This window comes from Gymnodraco acuticeps, unplaced genomic scaffold, assembly GCF_902827175.1.
Source record: "Gymnodraco acuticeps unplaced genomic scaffold, fGymAcu1.1, whole genome shotgun sequence".
NCBI lineage: Eukaryota > Metazoa > Chordata > Actinopteri > Perciformes > Bathydraconidae > Gymnodraco > Gymnodraco acuticeps.
Window position 1 is genome coordinate 3,486,616 of NW_022992177.1, and position 18,771 is coordinate 3,505,386.

At 37.8% G+C, this 18,771-nt stretch overlaps 4 protein-coding genes across 5 annotated transcripts; 2 read left to right on the forward strand and 2 right to left on the reverse strand.

Moving 5' to 3' along the window:
• The first annotated feature begins 1,215 nt into the window (after positions 1-1,215).
• On the forward strand, positions 1,216-5,340 carry idh3a (isocitrate dehydrogenase (NAD(+)) 3 catalytic subunit alpha). 2 transcript variants are annotated; one of them, XM_034204952.1, is made up of 12 exons: positions 1,216-1,292; positions 1,634-1,699; positions 2,475-2,537; positions 2,649-2,732; positions 2,941-3,055; positions 3,257-3,444; positions 3,623-3,756; positions 3,852-3,954; positions 4,073-4,137; positions 4,225-4,309; positions 4,509-4,661; positions 4,743-5,340. In XM_034204952.1, the coding sequence occupies exons 1-12, from the start codon at positions 1,266-1,268 to the stop codon at positions 4,824-4,826; spliced, it is 1,167 nt and encodes a 388-aa protein (XP_034060843.1). In that variant the 5' UTR covers positions 1,216-1,265; the 3' UTR covers positions 4,827-5,340. The 2 variants fall into 2 exon arrangements, with proteins under 2 accessions (XP_034060843.1, XP_034060844.1); XM_034204953.1 differs by lacking the exon at positions 1,634-1,699 and having other exon boundaries at positions 1,222-1,292.
• Position 5,341: 1 nt separating this feature from the next.
• On the reverse strand, positions 5,342-10,607 carry acsbg1 (acyl-CoA synthetase bubblegum family member 1). The gene is made up of 14 exons (XM_034204951.1): positions 10,317-10,607; positions 9,699-9,754; positions 9,346-9,614; positions 9,145-9,233; positions 8,857-8,977; positions 8,696-8,776; positions 8,469-8,618; positions 8,211-8,387; positions 7,534-7,715; positions 7,199-7,432; positions 6,895-7,112; positions 6,584-6,723; positions 6,139-6,385; positions 5,342-6,015 (listed from the first exon to the last, which is right to left on the reverse strand). The coding sequence occupies exons 1-14, from the start codon at positions 10,361-10,363 to the stop codon at positions 5,939-5,941; spliced, it is 2,088 nt and encodes a 695-aa protein (XP_034060842.1). The 5' UTR covers positions 10,364-10,607; the 3' UTR covers positions 5,342-5,938.
• Positions 10,608-11,916: 1,309 nt separating this feature from the next.
• On the forward strand, positions 11,917-15,746 carry dnaja (DnaJ heat shock protein family (Hsp40) member A). The gene is made up of 8 exons (XM_034204983.1): positions 11,917-12,116; positions 12,439-12,579; positions 13,283-13,457; positions 14,036-14,140; positions 14,231-14,458; positions 14,564-14,794; positions 14,892-14,992; positions 15,103-15,746. Exons 2-8 carry the CDS (start codon positions 12,448-12,450, stop codon positions 15,319-15,321), a joined length of 1,191 nt encoding a protein of 396 aa, XP_034060874.1. The 5' UTR covers positions 11,917-12,116; positions 12,439-12,447; the 3' UTR covers positions 15,322-15,746.
• On the reverse strand, positions 15,747-17,533 carry rps27l (ribosomal protein S27 like). Its single transcript, XM_034204986.1, has 4 exons — positions 17,234-17,533; positions 16,487-16,595; positions 16,125-16,235; positions 15,747-15,991 (listed from the first exon to the last, which is right to left on the reverse strand). Exons 1-4 carry the CDS (start codon positions 17,237-17,239, stop codon positions 15,963-15,965), a joined length of 255 nt encoding a protein of 84 aa, XP_034060877.1. The 5' UTR covers positions 17,240-17,533; the 3' UTR covers positions 15,747-15,962.
• Positions 17,534-18,771: the final 1,238 nt, after the last annotated feature.

Consider the following 18,771-nt stretch of genomic DNA (forward strand, 5'->3'; position numbering starts at 1 on the left):
ATGACGTTGTTGTGAGTGTGGACGGAGCGGCAACAGGTTAGTTGAGCCTGATGGATCCGATTCCATTCGGAAAACACGCATTTTAAAAGCTTTTCGCCTGCCGTCTTATCTGCAGACTTGTCAAAGCGTTAATTCATGGTTTTTACTAACCGTTATCAGTATGTAGTTACTTCGGCACCACTTTGAAACGTGTATTACAATTAAATCACGGTCAAATATATTCATTTTGTTGTAGTTGGTATCTCCCATTGGATTTACATGGAGATACGCCCCGCCCCCTCTCCAGCGCCTCTTGTTTGAATGACAGGAGCAAACACAGCTGACAGCCGCGGTGAAACTCGTGCGATTAGAGCGATGCGAATATTTGGTGGTCTACCATAGTATTTACGTGGAGATAAGCCCCTTAAAAACCATGAATTAATAAAGCATTAATTCTGTGTTTACTCCTGTCATTCAAACAAGACGCTGGAGAGGGGGCGGGCTGTATCTCCATGTAAATCCAATGGGAGATACCAACTACAACAAAATGAACATATTTGACCGTGATTTAATTGTAATACTCGGATCGATCAGGCTAAACTAACCTGTAGCTGCTCCGTCCACACTCACAACAACGTCATACATACAGACATAAATAAAGCAGCGATTGTATTCGCCATGACATAGACAGTCTGTGTTTTGTATATGTTTAACTTTTGTCCAGTTTATATGAGGAGCTGTGAGCGTGTGTTAACAGCTAACAACTGATGGGCCAATCACGAAGCGTCATTTCTATGGCTGGCTCTGTCCATTCACAAACAAGAAGTGTTCTCCCTAAGGAATACCCTTTCCGTCCAATGTGAAATGCTGTGGTGTTTTCTGAAATGCTGCGGCGTTTTGTGAAATGCTGTTGTGTTTTGTGAAATGCTGTTGTGTTTTGTGAAATGCTGTGGTGTCTTGCACTTCAGGACCACCGTACCATACACTACACAGAAATTCACCGACATCTCAGTACAATCCCCGGAAGATGTCCAAAATAAGAGCAACGGCAACCTTTTTCTTTTGCAATTTGCAAACATAAAATTATGTATTAAAAATAGTCTATAACTGAACGAAGCTATTCCAAAAATAATAATACGTTTTTTTAAAAGTACAAATTATGTAAAAGGATTTAAATGTATTAAAGGGTTTATTTTGAAAAACACATTGGTTCAGAGCGGATATCCGCTTTGTTCTGTTGTTAGCTTCACAGCTGGCGCTGCTGCATCGACCTTGGCTAGTAAAGGATGGCAGGAAAGGCGTGGAGGTCAACGGTATTTACGGGGAAATATGTTAATCGTTGCATTAAACGCATGTCATTGTATTATAATAAACTACCTAACGTTAGCTTATTTGACTGTCGTTCACAAAGTGAAAGACTTCCGGCATTCCAGTGACAGTTCACCTAGCTAGGCGCTAAAGCTACTTGTTTGGAGTTACTATAGCAACCTGACTCTGTAGTGCTAGATGGCTAGTTAGGTAGTATTGAACGAAAAGGAAAGCTTAGCTAGCAGCAACCTACATGTTTTATTCTATCATACATTGTTTTAAGATTCATTTTATAGGTCATTGTTCAATTTAAACGAAATGTCAATGTAATGTCCCTTATCTACAGATCTTTAACCTACTAAGACAGTGGGGTTTGTCCATCAATGGCAAGGATAAAATCGAGGCTCAGGAAGTAAGTTAAGCAAACGTATTTCGAAAAGAGCTAATGCTAGCTAGCAATTTCCCTCAGTAAAACTGTTATTCAAATCTGGAATGGGCATACTGTTTTGCTAGTCGGAGCGCCTGTTAGATGTCAGTTGTGCTAAAGGTGACCTCTTGATTCACTTTTCCTACTGGTGATCTACATCTCCCTCTCTTGTGGTGTTGCTGTGTATCATCGGCAAAGGCAAGTAACTGTGTTTATAGTCATTTACACTGAATAGATATATTATAAAATGACCCTTTCAACACAGCTTACATATTAACAATTAATGACGTCCACTGCTGTGAACTGGATTGAGTCTCGTCTTCCAGAATGGCCTTTGCAGATTGCTCCCATGTCATGCTTTATCTATCTATAAATAATAGTACGTTTAATCTCATTGTACTGCTTTCATGTGCTTTTGAAAGCGGTATCCTAAAGTGACCAAGGATTGGCACAACAGATGTATTTTTACTTTTGGTCATAAAGTGCATTACATGTGAACAGTTATCCAGATCAAGTAGTCTATTCTATGAAACACAAGTTCTTAATTCTCAGATCATCACCATTCTGGTATGTTCTGTTTTCTCAATAAGATTTGCTCAATTTACTAGTTTCTACTAATTTACTTTATTTAATGTTGCTTTTTCTTACTATTTTTGAAAATACACAATAAAACACTTTATATGACTCTGTGTATACACTTTATATATGCTGTCAACATTGATAAAACGTGGGGGGGAATTGTTTTATTTGTGCCTGTCAGGTGTCGCGGGTGGTTGGAGCTTTGAGGACAGAATCTCCACAACCCAGGACGTATGTGCGTGGGGTATGTGTTTTTTCTGAAGAACTACACACAAAATGTGATGTTACTTATTGCTTGTCTTACACTGTGCATAATTATTATTTTCTGATACGTGTTTTTTGTTCTGCCCTACAGATTCACACTGTCACTTTAATCCCCGGGGATGGAATTGGTCCAGAGATCTCCTCTGCTGTCATGAAGATATTTGAAGCAGCTAAAGTTAGTACTGGAGGAGCAGCACAAACAGTATTTTTCACTAACAACATAATCCAGCAAAATTATCGTTTAGGTTGCAACAGATAACTTTTGTATTACTCCAGCCTCGATACTTAAGAGACCAATCTGATCCAATCAGTAAAGCAATTCAAGTCTGCTTAATGTATACTAATCAAGTGATTTTGCTGTACACCCCTTTTTTTAAATCTAGGCACCTATTCAGTGGGAAGAGAGAAATGTTACAGCCATTAAAGGACCTGGTGGTAAATGGATGATCCCTCCTGATGCCAAAAAATCCATGGACAGAAACAAAATTGGCCTAAAAGGTAACCTGCTTAACAAACTTTAGATTACTAAAATAAAAAGTAAATGTCAGTTAATTATTGTTAATTATCAATATTTATTTACTACAAGACCACTTTAATAAATATATACCTTGTGTTAGTAAAAGGTTTTTAATTCAAATGAGTTTTAGATGTGTTAGCAGTTGAATCAGTACATTTTTTTGAATTACTTTTATTCTTCAGGTCCTTTGAAGACACCAATAGCGGCAGGCCATCCCTCTATGAACTTGCTGCTCAGGAAAACCTTTGACCTTTATGCCAATGTCCGTCCCTGTGTGTCCATCGAGGGCTACAAGACCCCCTACACTGATGTGAACCTGGTCACCATCAGAGAGAACACTGAGGGGGAATACAGTGGGATTGAACATGTGGTAAGACCCTAAACAAAACATTACTTTTCCAGCTGTTAAATTGTTCACAGTTTTGCTCTATTGACGTTTTGTTTATTTTCCCTTGCACAGACCACATAGGATATTAAGCAATTAAATCAATGTTATTTATTTTGTCACATATTATTACCATAAATCTCTTGGATTTGTGTATTTTCAGATTGTTGATGGAGTTGTACAGAGCATTAAGCTCATTACAGAGCAAGCTAGCCAACGCATCGCAGAGTATGCTTTTGAATATGCCAGAAATAATCAGAGGGCCAGTGTTACAGCTGTTCATAAGGCCAATATTATGTAAGTTACATTTAGTACAAAGTACTTCAACTCATTTGTAATTTTAAAATCTATTTCCTAAATTGAATTATTGTCCTCTTTTGTCATTTTTATAGGCGCATGTCAGATGGGCTGTTTCTGCGGAAATGCAGAGAGGCTGCTGAAAAGCACAAAGATGTGAAATTCACAGAGATGTACTTGGATACTGTGTGTCTTAATGTAAGTCCCAATATATTTTGTCATTAAAACGTTGAATATGTACACTGTTTTAGATGGATATAAAGCATGTTTTGTTATACGTTAATTAATAGTGGCATTGTAATACTTGTTCTTATAGATGGTACAGGATCCCACACAGTTTGATGTATTAGTAATGCCAAATTTGTATGGAGACATCTTGAGGTAAATAAATATTCTACATAGTAAACCATAGAGCCAAGTATGTACAATAATACATCTAAAGGCAAGTGTATGTGTTTACCATTACAGTGATCTTTGTGCTGGACTGATTGGAGGTCTTGGAGTGACTCCTAGCGGGAACATTGGGGCCAATGGTGTTGCCATATTTGAGTCGGTACGTTTTTTTTTATTTCCATTTGTCAGACTCTTCATTTATTGTTTTCTTCAGTTTCACTTCCATCACAAAAGTACATGTTGCACAGTAGAAATTCATAGTGCGATATTAGTTAATTCAAGCACATCAACGCATATCACACTGGTGTTTATACAAATGTCAAACATAATGAATGTTTCTGATTTATTTCTCCCGTCAGGTTCATGGAACGGCCCCAGACATAGCAGGAAAAGACATGGCCAACCCCACCGCCCTGCTGCTCAGTGCAGTCATGATGCTGCGGCACATGGGCCTGCATGGCCACGCCAAAAAGATAGAAGCTGCCTGCTTTGACATCATTCGAGACAAAAAGGTAATCTACTTTAAAGAAATTGAGACATGCCGTTCTGGTTTTATTTGACTGTTAATTACGAATTTTTCATCCATCTTTAAGGTTCTAACAAAAGACTTGGGAGGGAACTCAAAGTGCTCAGAATTCACAGAAGCAATATGTCAACGAGTGCTGGATCTGGACTAAAAGGATCCTTAAAATACCACCGGTTGATTATTAGGGTCGCTTTATGTCACCATGTTACGGTGTATGTGCACATTTAAACCATATTATGTATTTTTAAAACACTCGGGAGGTTAAAGATCCTGATTGTGTTATTGTTAACTTTGCAAGCTCTAAAGTAATGTCTTAAGAACAACAGTTACTGTAATTGTGTGTATATGTGGATATTGTTTATTTAATGGCTTAATTTGGCCACTTGTAATGTGTAATGTAATTGACACTTTTATTTGACATAAAAGATGCAATTTGTAACGTCCATGGTCGCTTAAGTAACACTGAAGATGTTTGTCAAACAATCAACTATATGTGTTTTGCATTCCTAATGTGAAAAAAATGGATTCAAGCTTTTATTAATTTACATATAATCAGGCTTCTGTTACGTGAAACAGATGTTTTGCACTAAGTTTTTATTTTCTGTCATACTGCTGCAAATATCATGAATGTTTAAAGAAACATAAATATCACTATGACAACTGAACTGCCAGACCTTTTATTTATTGTTATGCAATTACTTGACTATCTCAGCTGCTATGATGATGACTCTAGTAATAAGATTCCTGGTGGAAGAAGAAAAATATATACTTTATTAATATATTATAAAGATATTCAGTTTTCACTCTGTTGTTATACAGTTACAGTTGAAATACACACATGCACACACAGGACCATATGGGGACTCAAACCAGTCTTTATGGACCAAATATCTAATATTGAAAACCAATTTGGTATTTACACAAAATAGAAGATCCTGTCATGAAAGTAACTTATGATTTAAAGGCATCAAAAGATTTAATTGCAGACCAGAGTCGAACATAAATCAAAAAGAAATATTTCTGCCTATGAGAAAATGAATACAAATGGTGTGACTTTTTAAAATTCTCAGTATTATTCACTATTTATTTATCTGGTAACTTCTTTAATGTAAAAGAGAAACATAAATTGTTCCTGTATTATTTATGCATTCTGAACACAATACACAGATATAATTAAATGCCATGCATGTCCAAAAGGATAATGAGATATGCAAGTGATTTTTATACTAACAATTACACAGTCATTTCTCTTAGAACGTGACACTACTCTTGATAGAGGCTCTCTATGACCTTCTGGTACATCTTCAACACAACAGGGCGACGGAGCTTCATTGTGGGACCTGAAACGAGGAAATCATTATAATGAGCAATAGTTCTTCTCACAATTTAATTGCTTTAAATATGAAAGTGTAATCTATTTATTATACAACATTCTCAACCTATCCATGTACTGCTTAATTTACCCAGCTCTCCTCCAGAAACAGAGAAGTCCTTTCTCAGGATAGCCCACTTCTGTATGCATTGGGCGTTAGAGGTGGCTGTAGAGTTTACTCTGTTGATCGCTTCTTGAATGGTCCGGTACACTTCTTTGTCTTTCCCCTCGATGATGTCAGACACCGTGGTTGCTTGGCTGCCCAGCTGTCGGCAAAACTGCACAGTCTCACCACTCAGCTCCTCCATTGGCTCCATGGTTTCTGTATCGCTACAACACTGGAACATGGAAATACATTGCTGGGGTTACACATCTCTCTCTAAGGAGATTGACCAGAAGAACATTAGATGGAAATTGCTAGTTAGTGTTAGTTTGTGTCTGTAATTGGTGTATTTACAATAACCTTGGTAATGTCAATAATACAGTATAGCGCACCATCATCGGGATAATAACTAATGGCTAATCTAATAAGATACCTTGAGTGTTAAAAGAATTGTCAAGAACTTCCTCTTGTCCCCAATGAGCATGGCGTTGCTGATGATAGGTAGCTCCTTTTTCACTTTTTCCTCTATGGAAAGAGGGGGAATGTTCTCCCCTCCAGCTGTGATGATCAGCTCTGAATGGAGAGAGAGGGCACCCTGACATTACATGGATAACAGGGATAATGGAGCCGTATGTTCTGTGCAGAACAACTTGTACTTAGATGTGGGAAATGTACAGAACGTGAACTGGTGACCTATCACAAGCAAGTCTCCTAATATAGCCTTATTTGCTGAGATTGTTCTACCTTTTATTCTCCCTGTGATGTACAAGAAACCCTCTTCGTCGATCTTGCCCAAGTCTCCAGAATGCAACCATCCATCTTCGTCCAATGCTTCTCTTGTTTGGTCTTCCATGTTGAGGAAACCCATGAAAATGTTACGTCCCCAAAAGCAAATTTCCCCTGTCCCCTCAGAGTCTATGTCGACCATTTTGTATCTACAGCCAGGCACCACCTTCCCGCAGCTTAGTCAGAGAAAAAAATATGTTAATATGATTTTAAAAACACATAACCATACATACAGTTTTTCCGATCCTTGATTTTGTATTACCTTGGTAGTTTGTAAGCTCTGGGACCTGACATAAAGTGAGGTCCTGTGCTCTCACTCATGCCATATGCCTCATACAACCTGATGTTCAGGCCCAGGAAAAACTGCACCGTTTCACTACTGATCGGTGCTGCTCCTGAGAAGAACTTCTGACAGCAAGACAGACCCAGCTCGGTCCTAAGCCTCTGAAGCACAAGGCTGTCGGCCAGTGTGAACAGGAAAGGTTTGTCATCATCCCTAAAACAAAACATAAGAAAATGTCAATATTATTGAATAATCTCTGCATTTGATGGCTCAGTTTAATTCTTCAAAAATATTCAAGTTTCATCAGCACTTACGTTTGTGAACACTTTTGATTAGCTTCCAGACTGACTGACATTGCCCATGTCACCAGTTTCTTTTTCACATATCCACACTCACTTATTGCCTGTTTTATTTTCTCCATCATTTTCTCCCATACTCGTGGGACACCCATGTGAGATGTAGGACAAACTTCTCGTAGAGTTGTTATCAGGCTTCCCTATAACAAATAAGGGACAAACCGAGCAAAAAAACAAAACACAAATCAAGTGACATTTATTATTGACCACATTATTGCGCTTGTCTCTTGCACAGCTAAAATGTAGTTTGCATGATTGATTAAAGAGAATAATGCATATGGGAAAACTAGTAGTTAAACCCACAGTGGAGCTATTAACTTTAATTTACTAAAAGTCTTACAGATGAAAGACTCTCATTTGATAGCTGTAGTCCTAATCTTATATGTACCTAATATGGTACTTTAATGAATATTTTCCCTATTTATTTACTAGAAAATTCATTAACATTTACATTCAATGTCTATTTAGGTTTTATTATGTCTCTTTATTGTATTATAATGATTTAATCTTATTAAATGATTTCCCCTTTTTGTCTGATGTGCTGTATAGCTGTCTGTGGTAGGGGTTATTGTGCACTGTTCTTTGTTTGTTATGTCTACAACTATTATATCTGTGATCTAAGCAATTTTATTTACCTTTAGGGCATCTGGCTGTGCAAAGTATACCAGCTCAGCCCACTGGATGGCCGTCCACATATCATAGATCTGAGCAGCGATGTGGCTGAGAGGCAGGTAGCTCACCAGTGACTCCTGTTGGGTGTCAGCTGGCTGCATCTCCCCCACCCTGCTGGCATGATTGGCCGTCCATGTGATCTAAATACACATCACAGATAAAGATAGACGTTTAGTCTCCTGTAACTCTGAGTAAGTGCGGACTAAGAATAGTAAACTTACATTGTCATGACTGAGCATAACTCCCTTGGGCTTGCCCGTGGTGCCAGATGTGTAGATCAGGATGCAGCATTGGTTGGCTCTCTGGCTGTCAATGATGTCATCCAGCTCATCCTCAGAAACATCTAGACCCAGATCCATGAAGTCCTCCCACTACCCCAAAACAGCAACAGAGAGCGTCACAGCCTGAGCTCAAAAGACACTTTGATAATTTAATCAAGAGGACTTACGGAGTAAATGTTTGAGATCCTCTGCTGGGGGTTTCCACTGAACTGCACTATGGCTTTCAAATGGGGCAGCCTGTCTCGTATCTAAGGTATAAAGAGGGAGACATTTACAGTATGTTCTGTATGTGGAGAAAAACATTTATATATTATATACGCGACAGTACCTGCAGGATTTTATCCAATTGCTTCTGGTTTTCCACCACAATAATGTTGGCTTTGGAGTCACTTGCAACATACTGGCAAGCTTCTGGTGAGTTAGTGGGATACATTCCTGTCATTATCCCCCTAAATAAAAAATATTCATCAGTCACAGGAGAAAAAAAGGTTAACGGATGTAACATTGCAAAATGAGCAGTTGAAATAATAAAAACAGCATTAATAACAAAGACACTGTATATTTGGGTACAGTTTATGCTGATTCATGTCAGCTGTTGATGCTGTGTCTTTCTCACCCCGCCATGATGGTACCGACTGAAGAGAAGAACCACTCTGCTGAATTGAATCCTAGTATCGCCACTCCATGGAATCGTTCTAGACCAAGCTGCACACATTTTTGTCTTTTAAAAAAAAATCTGCCCATTGATAGTACTCAATAGTTTAAATAATTTAGTATGTATTACACACAATGTGTTGTTTTTATTTAAAAAACATACCTTCATAAAGCTCTTGGCTGCTCTCCGGCAGAATTGATAATACTCTGAGAAAGTTATCTTTTCCCATTTGTTGTCCATCTTGCTGGCCAGTGCATACATGTTTCCATATTTCTCAACAGAGGCTTTAAACATTTGGTGAACGGTAACCGGTTCCTCTGGGCATCCTTCTTCTATTCTCAGTCTCACCGCGCCTTTAGCATCAGTGGTCCAAAGAGAACTGGCTTGAGCAAGTGGTGTGCAAGCAAACTGAACCTCTAGGTTTTTCCTTCCTGAGAAGAGGGACAAAGGAAATTAGAAAAAAATAATCTAGTTTACATACTCTAATTCAACAGACCCATGTGCTCATAACTCACCTACAGAGGCATGTTCTTCACCATCTATCTGCACATGTGCCATAGACTCCTGAACTCTGAAAAATAAAGAGAAAAGATGGGCCTAACAGCTCATACACACTCACATTGTAGCAATCGGGCCACTCGGTCATCACATGGGTCTAATTTTCAGCTGCGCTGTTTAACACACACAATGTCAGGCTTTTGCCAGAGCTGAAGCCCCATTGTTTTGTTTTTGGCAGAATATTTTCAATGCAAGCTCAAGTTTATTTACTCTTGCTCATTAAAACTCACAAAACCCAACTCACAAAAGTCTCTAAATGAGACTATCTGGACTTTAAGCCTCCATTCCTTTTCTATATCCATAAAGTGTTGGCAACGATCAATTTTAATACAAGGTATACAGGATGTTGATACTGAAAGCTGGTGTTAAATTACGAAATCCGGTACAACTTTCATCACTCTTCCAATTTAGTAATGTAGTCATTTCAAATGCTAACTAATGTGAACTCTGGTTCACTCAGCCTTAACTTGCCGAACTTCTCCTACAGCTAATTTAACTTCTACTTAAAAGTAGTGTTGTCTAAAGAGACTAGCATCTCTTCCTCATCTAGATAAAGTCATTTTTGTATAGCTTACCTGTTTTCAAGTTGATCTTCTCCCTTCTCCTCACCAGGAAGGTCCATACTGTTGTAGATATATTGGTAGTGAAGCAATCCTCTAGGATCTAGCCTCTTGATTTGCTAAAAGGAAAACCTTTTCAAAATCGACTGGTATGAAACAGAAAATGTTTTCTTACAGGACAAGTGCACCCTTAAATAGTAGGACTTTAGAGTAACTGGTAACATCAAGCCCCATGAAGTTTTAACTAGCTGTGAACAAATCAGAAAGTCCTTTGAGAGCACTGCATGGACCTGTTGGCTCAAGAACATGTCCGGAATTTAAATGAGCTTAGTCTTTTCATATGTAAAACAGTACGATTATAATGATAAATTACACACAGACATGTTAAACCCAAATCCTAACAATTCTGCTTTAAAATAATCTAAATTGCATATATCTGATGAGAATTATAATAACCCAATATCTGAGTTTAGTATGCCAAAGATTGATCACTTGGGTTAATGTGAGCTGCCTTATGTTGAGCCCTTCTGATGTACAGTATAGTCACTTGACGGAAGTGTAGTACTTTTTTGTTAAGTATCAAACTACCAATACAGCCACTCACCTATAGTTGTGGCAAAAAAACTGAGTTTATTTACTCAGGTACTGTATCTAAGTCCATTTAGTGGTACTTGTAGGCTACCTTACCTGAGTATTTTCACCTGATGCTAATTAATACTATTAATTAATAGAAGCTGTCTTCCCAACTAGAGGGCTCAATTTAAGTTGAACATTTTTAAATGTTTTTTTATTTTTAAAAGACTGGTTTGTTTACATTCCATTGCAGTACTTGGGCTTTGTGTCTTATAGTTGAGTAGTTACAGGATGGATAACATGAACTGCATATAAAAAAATATATACTTTCATTAGGTGAGTTACAGCAATGAGTTGCAAATTTAGGATTGGGTGTGTATTAATAATATAGATGTATTTATAAAACTAAACTGATTTGTGGTTTAATGTAGCTTTAAACCTGGAATATCTTATTTATTCTGTCCACCTGGGGGCAGCAGGTTCAGCTAATGATTATGTATGTTCACTATCACCAGACACCTTTTCACATTGTTCTTTAACGTTTTAATATAACATATTGTTATTATAAAAATATTGATAGTAGCCACTTTGTGGTTCTTTCCTACAAAGAGTTGGATGTTAAATTACCTTATATAACCACCACTTCATGACATAATACAAATAATATATACTAATATTAACAAATAGTGTGCTTGTATCTCCACTAAGATTATATGACAGCCGTGGTTACTGTTAGATATTTTGCATGGCAATATTGTGTATGTACAATTTAAAAACAGATAATAGTACGTAGGAATATGCTTCAACTTAAATAAATCACAGAAATATTGCCCACATTTATAATAATAAAAATAGTATGCCCATAACACCAACCTTTTGAGGAGGCGTATTGGGGACACAGAAAGCCAACCCAGAATGAGTAAGAATTATTTTACGTTTTCTGCTTTTATATTTGTAGTCTAGAAGTACTTTCTCCAACATTGCTTGGCGTACTTCATTTTCATTATCATTCATTAAACAAGGTAATGTGAAGTTCCTAGATGAACCAGTCAGTCTGATCATGCACCCCTCCCCCAGGTATTTTCTAGACTGCAGCCCAACGACACTTCCGGCCACTCTTCCACAGCTCTCCAGAAAGTTCCAAAGCGCAGAGCCGAGCGACTATAAGAAGAGCCAGCCATCTTCCTCCACCAGCCTCACCGTAACCCTTACTAAAGCTTGAATAGTAAAATCTCCTAGCAAGTAAGTAGGCCTACACTAAACGGTGCTTTGAAAAACTGCTTAGCTATACGGCTAATACATGCTAGCTCTTTCATTAAATGTTAATGTAATATAGGCTAAGCTTGTGTATGGTTGATCGTCATTTAACCCCACGCTTACTCACGTTGTCCGTTTCAGGCTACTGTATTTAAGCCACCGGTTCTTTTGTAACGTCGTGTATCACATGCTGTAGGGACATTTGTTTTTTAGTAACACGGTTGTTAGCTAGCGTACGGTTTATGGTTTTAGGCCATCCTTCGTATTTGATGGATGCTGATTTGTTTTCTGCTTTATTTAAATGTAGGTTGTAACCATGGTTCACGAAACCGGCTTCTACGAGTTACTGGGTGTCAACCCTGAAGCCTCGCAGGATGAACTCAAAAAAGCCTACAGAAAACTCGCATTGAAATATCATCCCGACAAGAACCCCAATGAAGGAGAGAAGGTAAGTTAGTAGCATGTAGCTAGATATCCTGAAGCCCTTTATGGACAGTAACAAATGCTGTCTAATTTTAAACTGTACGCCTTGTTGAATTGACTTTCTGGAGTAAGCTCGCAGCTCCTCTGTTTAGGAACAGGGAGATATGCCCATCTGAAACTGGGGTCAAATGCCACCGTAGGTTGTGACATTTAAATAAAATGAAGGAAGTGGTTGTTAATTATACTTTAAGATTATATTTTTAGGCTCCTTATGCTGATGGACTTGATCTGATACATTTAGGACACCTGCGATTTCCACACAGTCTATTAGCATCACAATGTGATGATAATGTAACAGTTACACCAAGTAATACTAATATAATCTCTACTGTATACACCCTGTTAACCATAGCAACGTGACCTTACATTGGCAATTGGCAGCATTACCTTTTTATATTAGCAACACAATCTAATGTATACAACTATATTTGATGTTATATTGTATGTTTTAACTTTGGTTGGATTCTGAGATGTTTACTTGAATGATATTTATTATCACTTATTTACATATCCATTGAGCATTGTTGTCATACTGGTATTCTGTACAAACTGTGAAGTCCACTGAGACAAAGGTAACATTTGTGATATTGGGCTATATAAATAAACATTGATGATTGATTGAAGGGAGCCTGATGCTTCAAAAACTTAATTTGTTTTGATTGTTACAGTTCAAGCTTATATCTCAAGCATATGAAGTGCTGTCAAATCCAGAGAAGAGATCCTTGTATGACCAAGGAGGAGAACAAGCAATCAAAGAAGGAGGCATGGGAGGAGGAACTTCACCAATGGACATGTTCAACATGTTCTTTGGAGGTGGAGGGAGGATGCAGAGAGAGAGAAGAGGTAAGATTTATAAAAGTAACCTAGCAGCTGTTTGTATATAAAAACCTTCCGCCATATACAAATTACTTGGCTAATTTGTTATGAATGTTTTGAGGCCACACAAATCCTTTTTTAATCACAAGCTATATCATAATCCACTTCATCAGCGATACTGATGAAGTGGATTATGTTTGGTGACTAATTTGGCATCATTTTCACATCCTTCAACATGAAACTGAAGAAATTGGGTTAGATCCCAGATCAGTTTGAGATGATATTTCTGTGGTCATCCACGGGCAAGGACATCACACTGGTCACTTACTACAAGTGAGCAGCAGGCACACTCATGTTGAAAGCTTTTGTACAAGAATCCATAAGCACCACCATTTCCTTACGTTTTTGTAGTACCAGCTGCTTTGAAAATCTTACATTTAAGCTTAAAGCTCAAATATTCAATCTGGCTAAAATAGCATGGAAGATCATGGGGATGTCCTAACTCAACACCCCCCCCAAAAAATGCCTCATGGGAGGCAATAAACTAACCTTAACAGCCACAACTTAATAACTGTTTAATTTGGATGTATTTGCTTTTCCTGCAGGGAAGAATGTCGTCCACCAACTTAGTGTAACACTGGATGAGATGTACAATGGCAGTACAAGGAAGCTCGGACTTCAAAAGAACATCATTTGTGACTCATGTGAAGGTACGCAGTGTTATTTATTTTCTTTTTTAAATACACAATATGAAATAGTGATTTAATTTTCAGTTAATGACATTGTCCTGTTTGTTACAGGCTATGGTGGGAAGAAAGGTGCAATGGAAAAGTGCTCCATTTGCAAAGGAAGAGGTGTTCAAATCAAGGTGCAACAGATTGGGCCTGGCATGATCCAGCAGATCCAGAGTGTGTGTGCAGACTGCCAGGGACAGGGAGAGAAATTTAGCTCCAAGGACCGCTGTAAGAGCTGCAATGGACGCAAAGTAGAACGCAAGAAGAAAGTTCTTGAGGTTCACATTGACAAAGGTATGTTGTTTTCCATATTTGATAATATATAATAGCAATAATATATGTATTAGTGCAAATGTGTCTTGCCACCCAAACTAAACCTAAGATAAATGTTTGGTGCAGGTATGAGGGACGGTCAGAAAATAACATTCACTGGAGAAGGGGACCAGGAACCTGGACTGGAGCCAGGGGATGTAATCATCGTTCTGGATCAGAAGGATCACCCCTTGTTCCAGAGGAAAGACGAAGATTTGATAATGAAGATGGATATCAAACTATCTGAGGCTCTGTGTGGTTTCAAGAAGACTATTCAAACATTAGACGACAGAACGCTCGTCATCAGCGCACTACCAGGTAATTGACTGAAATCAACCTCGCCTACAGTGTTGCCTTTTCTGGTAGACTATATTTGTAATTAAAATATAATAAACATCTTGTTTTCTGTCAACAGGTGAAGTAATCAAGCATAATGACATCAGATGTGTTCAGAATGAGGGCATGCCAATTTACAAGGAGCCGTATGAAAAAGGGCAGCTTATCATTAAGTTCCAGGTAAGGTACACTGAACACAAAATTGTCCCACTGACCGAAATCTGGATATCAACCAATTGTTATGCTGTAAAGAAAACATTTATTTAAGCAAATTGTTATGCATCCCGTAGGTTGCATTTCCAGAGAAAGGCTGGCTTCCAGAGCATCTCATGTTCCAGCTGGAAAGACTGCTTCCTCCCAGAGAGGATGTGATGATTACTGATGACATGGAGGAGGTGGAACTCAGTGAGCCGGATGTGTCGTCACAGAGAAGGGCCAGTAGGGAAGCGTATGAGGAAGACGAAGAGGGTCCCAGAAACGGAAACGGGGTGCAATGTCAGACGCAGTAGTTGTAAAAAAATAATTAAAAACGTCGTAGAGCATGTGGATTTTTTTTTTTTGTGTGAAAATGCCTTTTCTTTTTTAAGTCCTGTTTTCACAAAAAAACATTGATGAAAAGAAGTAACATTAGGTTTAAAACAGTTGCCAATGCCATTTTTGTATGACTAAAGGGACACAAATATGCAAGTGGGGTACTCCTTTCACGTTTTGTTTGTGCTCCCTAAGTTATCAAAACGGTATTTTGGTGTCAGTGTCTTGTATGTTCTCTATTTAAGATCTGTGTTTTATACCCATATGTTTCCAATGAAATCTATGGTACATATGTTTTCTTTTCAAAAGCTGAAAAGACTACTTGTATGCTTTCTATGAAGGTAATTTCAGTCTTGACAAACATCATTTTTTTTTTCTCAATAAAAGTCCCAGAATGCTTTAACATGTTTTCAGAGTGTTTTATTGGCTTATAGAAATGTAACATTAATCATCTTGCAGAATAAAATGTTTGCTAGTTTACAAATTCTTCATAAAAGTTGGACATCTGTATAGTGACAGGACCTGCTGTTAATGAATGCACAGTTACTTTGTTACATAATGGGGAGATATAATTGCTCAACAGCATGGCTTAATTGCAATCATGACTAAGTGTCCCCTTTTAATGCTGCTTCCTCCTGAAAGAGCAACCTGAAAAGCAAAAATTAAAATAAGTTAAAACTGCCTTCCACTTACAGATATACACATGTAAAAAGGTGATACTTCATAATTAGCAAAGTACTTTATAGGACTTGCAATAATTCAACTTATGTGGATCTTTTACCTTCTGTCAGTCTGGCCTTTCCTCCTTTTGACTGGCAAAGCACTGTTGCGCATCCCACACAGAGTACCACTGTCTGAGCATGGCTGAACACTGTGGTGATCTTGTAGCAGCCTATAAAGAAACATGATTAGACTGTAATTACACAATAATACGATTTAAATGCACTCGGATTAGCTTTTCATAAATGTCACTTGAAATGTGATATTGAAGATGGCTAAATCAGTTGACGGGACGGGAGATGACAGGAGAAATAATCCCATGTATGATCAAACAAAAAAGGCATACACTCGGCATTTATTATTCTTTATGCATTTATCATATGTCGATGAGAACTGAAATCTGACGTGTATATAAATATATACCTGGGCACTTCACGTCCATAAAGTAGGAGTTGGGACTCTGAACCAGCCTTTTCTTTTTATGTTGTCTTCTCTCATGTTCAATTGTAGGGTGGAGGAGGTCTCTTGCAAGCTGGAGTGAAAAATACAAACCAGGTTAAATGCATTTCAACAGTTTTGAGGGAGTTAGACCTGAGCCAAGTTTAGTAAAATATGTGACTATAACAGCTGTGAAGCTTATTTGACTACATATATGTATAGGTAATGCTACTGCTTTGAAAAACAAGGGAGACTACGCATTTTGTTATGTTTTTAAATCTACACATCACGGCAAAGGTCAATATGTAAACTAACTTAGATTTTCGAAACATCATGTATGTTGGAATAACACTAAACATCGATAACGTCGTTGTTGTTCAAAAGTAGTTGTTGTTCAATTGACTTTGTACACTATAATCAGCTGGGGGTAACCGTACGACTGGCCTTGTGTTACAAGCAAAACAGGTACAGATTATTTCCTGGACCGAAATCAATCTGCAACGAGAATACTCATCGGATACTGTTGGGTTTCAGCAATTAGTCGCCGCCCGTTCCAGACAGGGCTAACGCTGTTAGCTAACTTTCTCGCCATGTGCTGCTGCTGCTACACACTAACAACACAACTTTCAGACCGCGGACACAACGGCATTATGTGGCGATGGGAACTCGACATATGTACCGACAGTTGACAACACACTATAGTAACTCTAACTAAAGGAATTAATAACTTACAGGCATTTTCAATGGTGTATGCTCGTTTCGCTGTGCATACGCGAGCTGGTTGGTCAGAAAGAGGACCTGTGCAGTTGCAGAGCTTGGGTTGCCAGATCTGCGCTATCGATGAAATGCTAAAACGGGTATCTTGAGAAGCTTGAGAATTGCCTTTTAATGAAACGTTTTAACACGTAAGGTGTTATAAATGCAAAGGACAAAAAGAGACTGTCTTGTTCATGACCCAATTACATTTTTAACTATATTATAATTTTATCAAAAATAATCTGGCATCTAGCCTAGTTGTGTTTGTTTAGTTGATAACATCAGATTTGATGGTATGGGTTACTTTCTTCAAATGATCATCATCTCTTGAAGTGGTGCTTTAAAAGATGCCTCCCCTAAAGTTATCCCTGAAAAAGGGTGAAGGTTGCTCGCTGCTCTGGTCGTGGGTTTACAGCTTTATACAGTTTATGGTTTACAGCCAAACGTAGTAGTAGTAGTAGGCTAGTAGTATTAGTTGGTGCTGCTTCTTTGGCTGGTAATCACCAATTGCTCTGTACAAATGATATGTTTAAGATTACATTGAGACAGCTACATCTGTTTCATTTAACTGTCTCCAGATTGATACATTTCACTTCAAAAGGAAGACAAACGATGTCCCTCCCCTGGGAGTCGAACCTGGAACACCTGAAGGAAACTCAATGCATAGACCTCTGGACCACCAATGTGTTTTTGAATCAATGAATGCCAACTATAGGTCTTGCTGTGATGTGATTTTTTAGTGAAATTGTACCTTTACGCACACAACAAGCACACTGGTATGGAGGACAGATCATGACATATAAGAAATACATAAATACAGGAATAAATACAGGCATACAAAAAATACAAGAATAAATAAATGTGAAAAAAGAGAAATAAATGAATGTGGAAATAAACAGGAATAAATGTGGAAATAAATACAGGGGGGGGGGAATTGAATAAATACAGGAATAGAAAAATACAAGAACAAATAAATATGGAAATAAAAAAATTGAGAATAATACAGAACACACATTATTATATATCTTCAATTTATTTCTACATTTATTTTCACTTACATTTATATTGATTAATTTCTGTGTGTGTGTTTCACATGGTTTGTTTGGTAGCCTTGTATTCTGTGGATACAACAACATTTATTCAATTGCTCTGAAAGTTTCAACAAGTGCATTGTCTTCAACAATATCTTTCAGTTGCTAAAATATTTTTATTTCACTTAGTCTGACCAGTCCCACTTGTCTTTGGAAGCTTTGTGTCTTTTACACAGTGCAAATGGCGCCTATCCTTGTAGGGACTAAATTAAACGTAATGCTGAGCAACGGGCCAAAAGCAATTGTTTTGTATTGTATTGTAATGTTAAGATGCAAATGGTACAAGGATACCATGTTCCTGTCTCTGATTAGAGGTCCTATGGGCCAATTTAAATTCCTTTTACAACCGTAACATTAAAACAACATTAACATTAAACAAGTGAATCCATTAAGTGTTGTTTATGTTTGTATTTTATCCATTTA

Bases quoted from the DNA above. Each gene is read 5' to 3' on its own strand.
- idh3a (XM_034204952.1), top strand. From the start codon at position 1,266: ATGGCAGGAAAGGCGTGGAGGTCAACG. The intron at 3,056-3,256 runs GTAACCTGCTTA...TTTATTCTTCAG, and splicing joins AAACAAAATTGGCCTAAAAG to GTCCTTTGAAGACACCAATA. The intron at 4,310-4,508 runs GTACGTTTTTTT...TTCTCCCGTCAG, and splicing joins GTGTTGCCATATTTGAGTCG to GTTCATGGAACGGCCCCAGA.
- rps27l (XM_034204986.1), bottom strand. The intron at 16,236-16,486 runs GTATATATTTAT...GTTTCTTTATAG, and splicing joins TATGGACGTGAAGTGCCCAG to GCTGCTACAAGATCACCACA. The intron at 15,992-16,124 runs GTAAAAGATCCA...TTTGCTTTTCAG, and splicing joins AAAGGCCAGACTGACAGAAG to GTTGCTCTTTCAGGAGGAAG.
- dnaja (XM_034204983.1), top strand. From the start codon at position 12,448: ATGGTTCACGAAACCGGCTTCTACGAGTTACTGGGTGTCAACCCTGAA. The intron at 13,458-14,035 runs GTAAGATTTATA...CTTTTCCTGCAG, and splicing joins GATGCAGAGAGAGAGAAGAG to GGAAGAATGTCGTCCACCAA. The intron at 14,141-14,230 runs GTACGCAGTGTT...TGTTTGTTACAG, and splicing joins CATTTGTGACTCATGTGAAG to GCTATGGTGGGAAGAAAGGT.
- acsbg1 (XM_034204951.1), bottom strand. From the start codon at position 10,363: ATGGACCTTCCTGGTGAGGAGAAGGGAGAAGATCAACTTGAAAACAG. The intron at 9,755-10,316 runs GTAAGCTATACA...TTTATTTTTCAG, and splicing joins GAAGATCAACTTGAAAACAG to AGTTCAGGAGTCTATGGCAC. The intron at 8,777-8,856 runs GTACTGTCGCGT...TTTATACCTTAG, and splicing joins AATTGGATAAAATCCTGCAG to ATACGAGACAGGCTGCCCCA.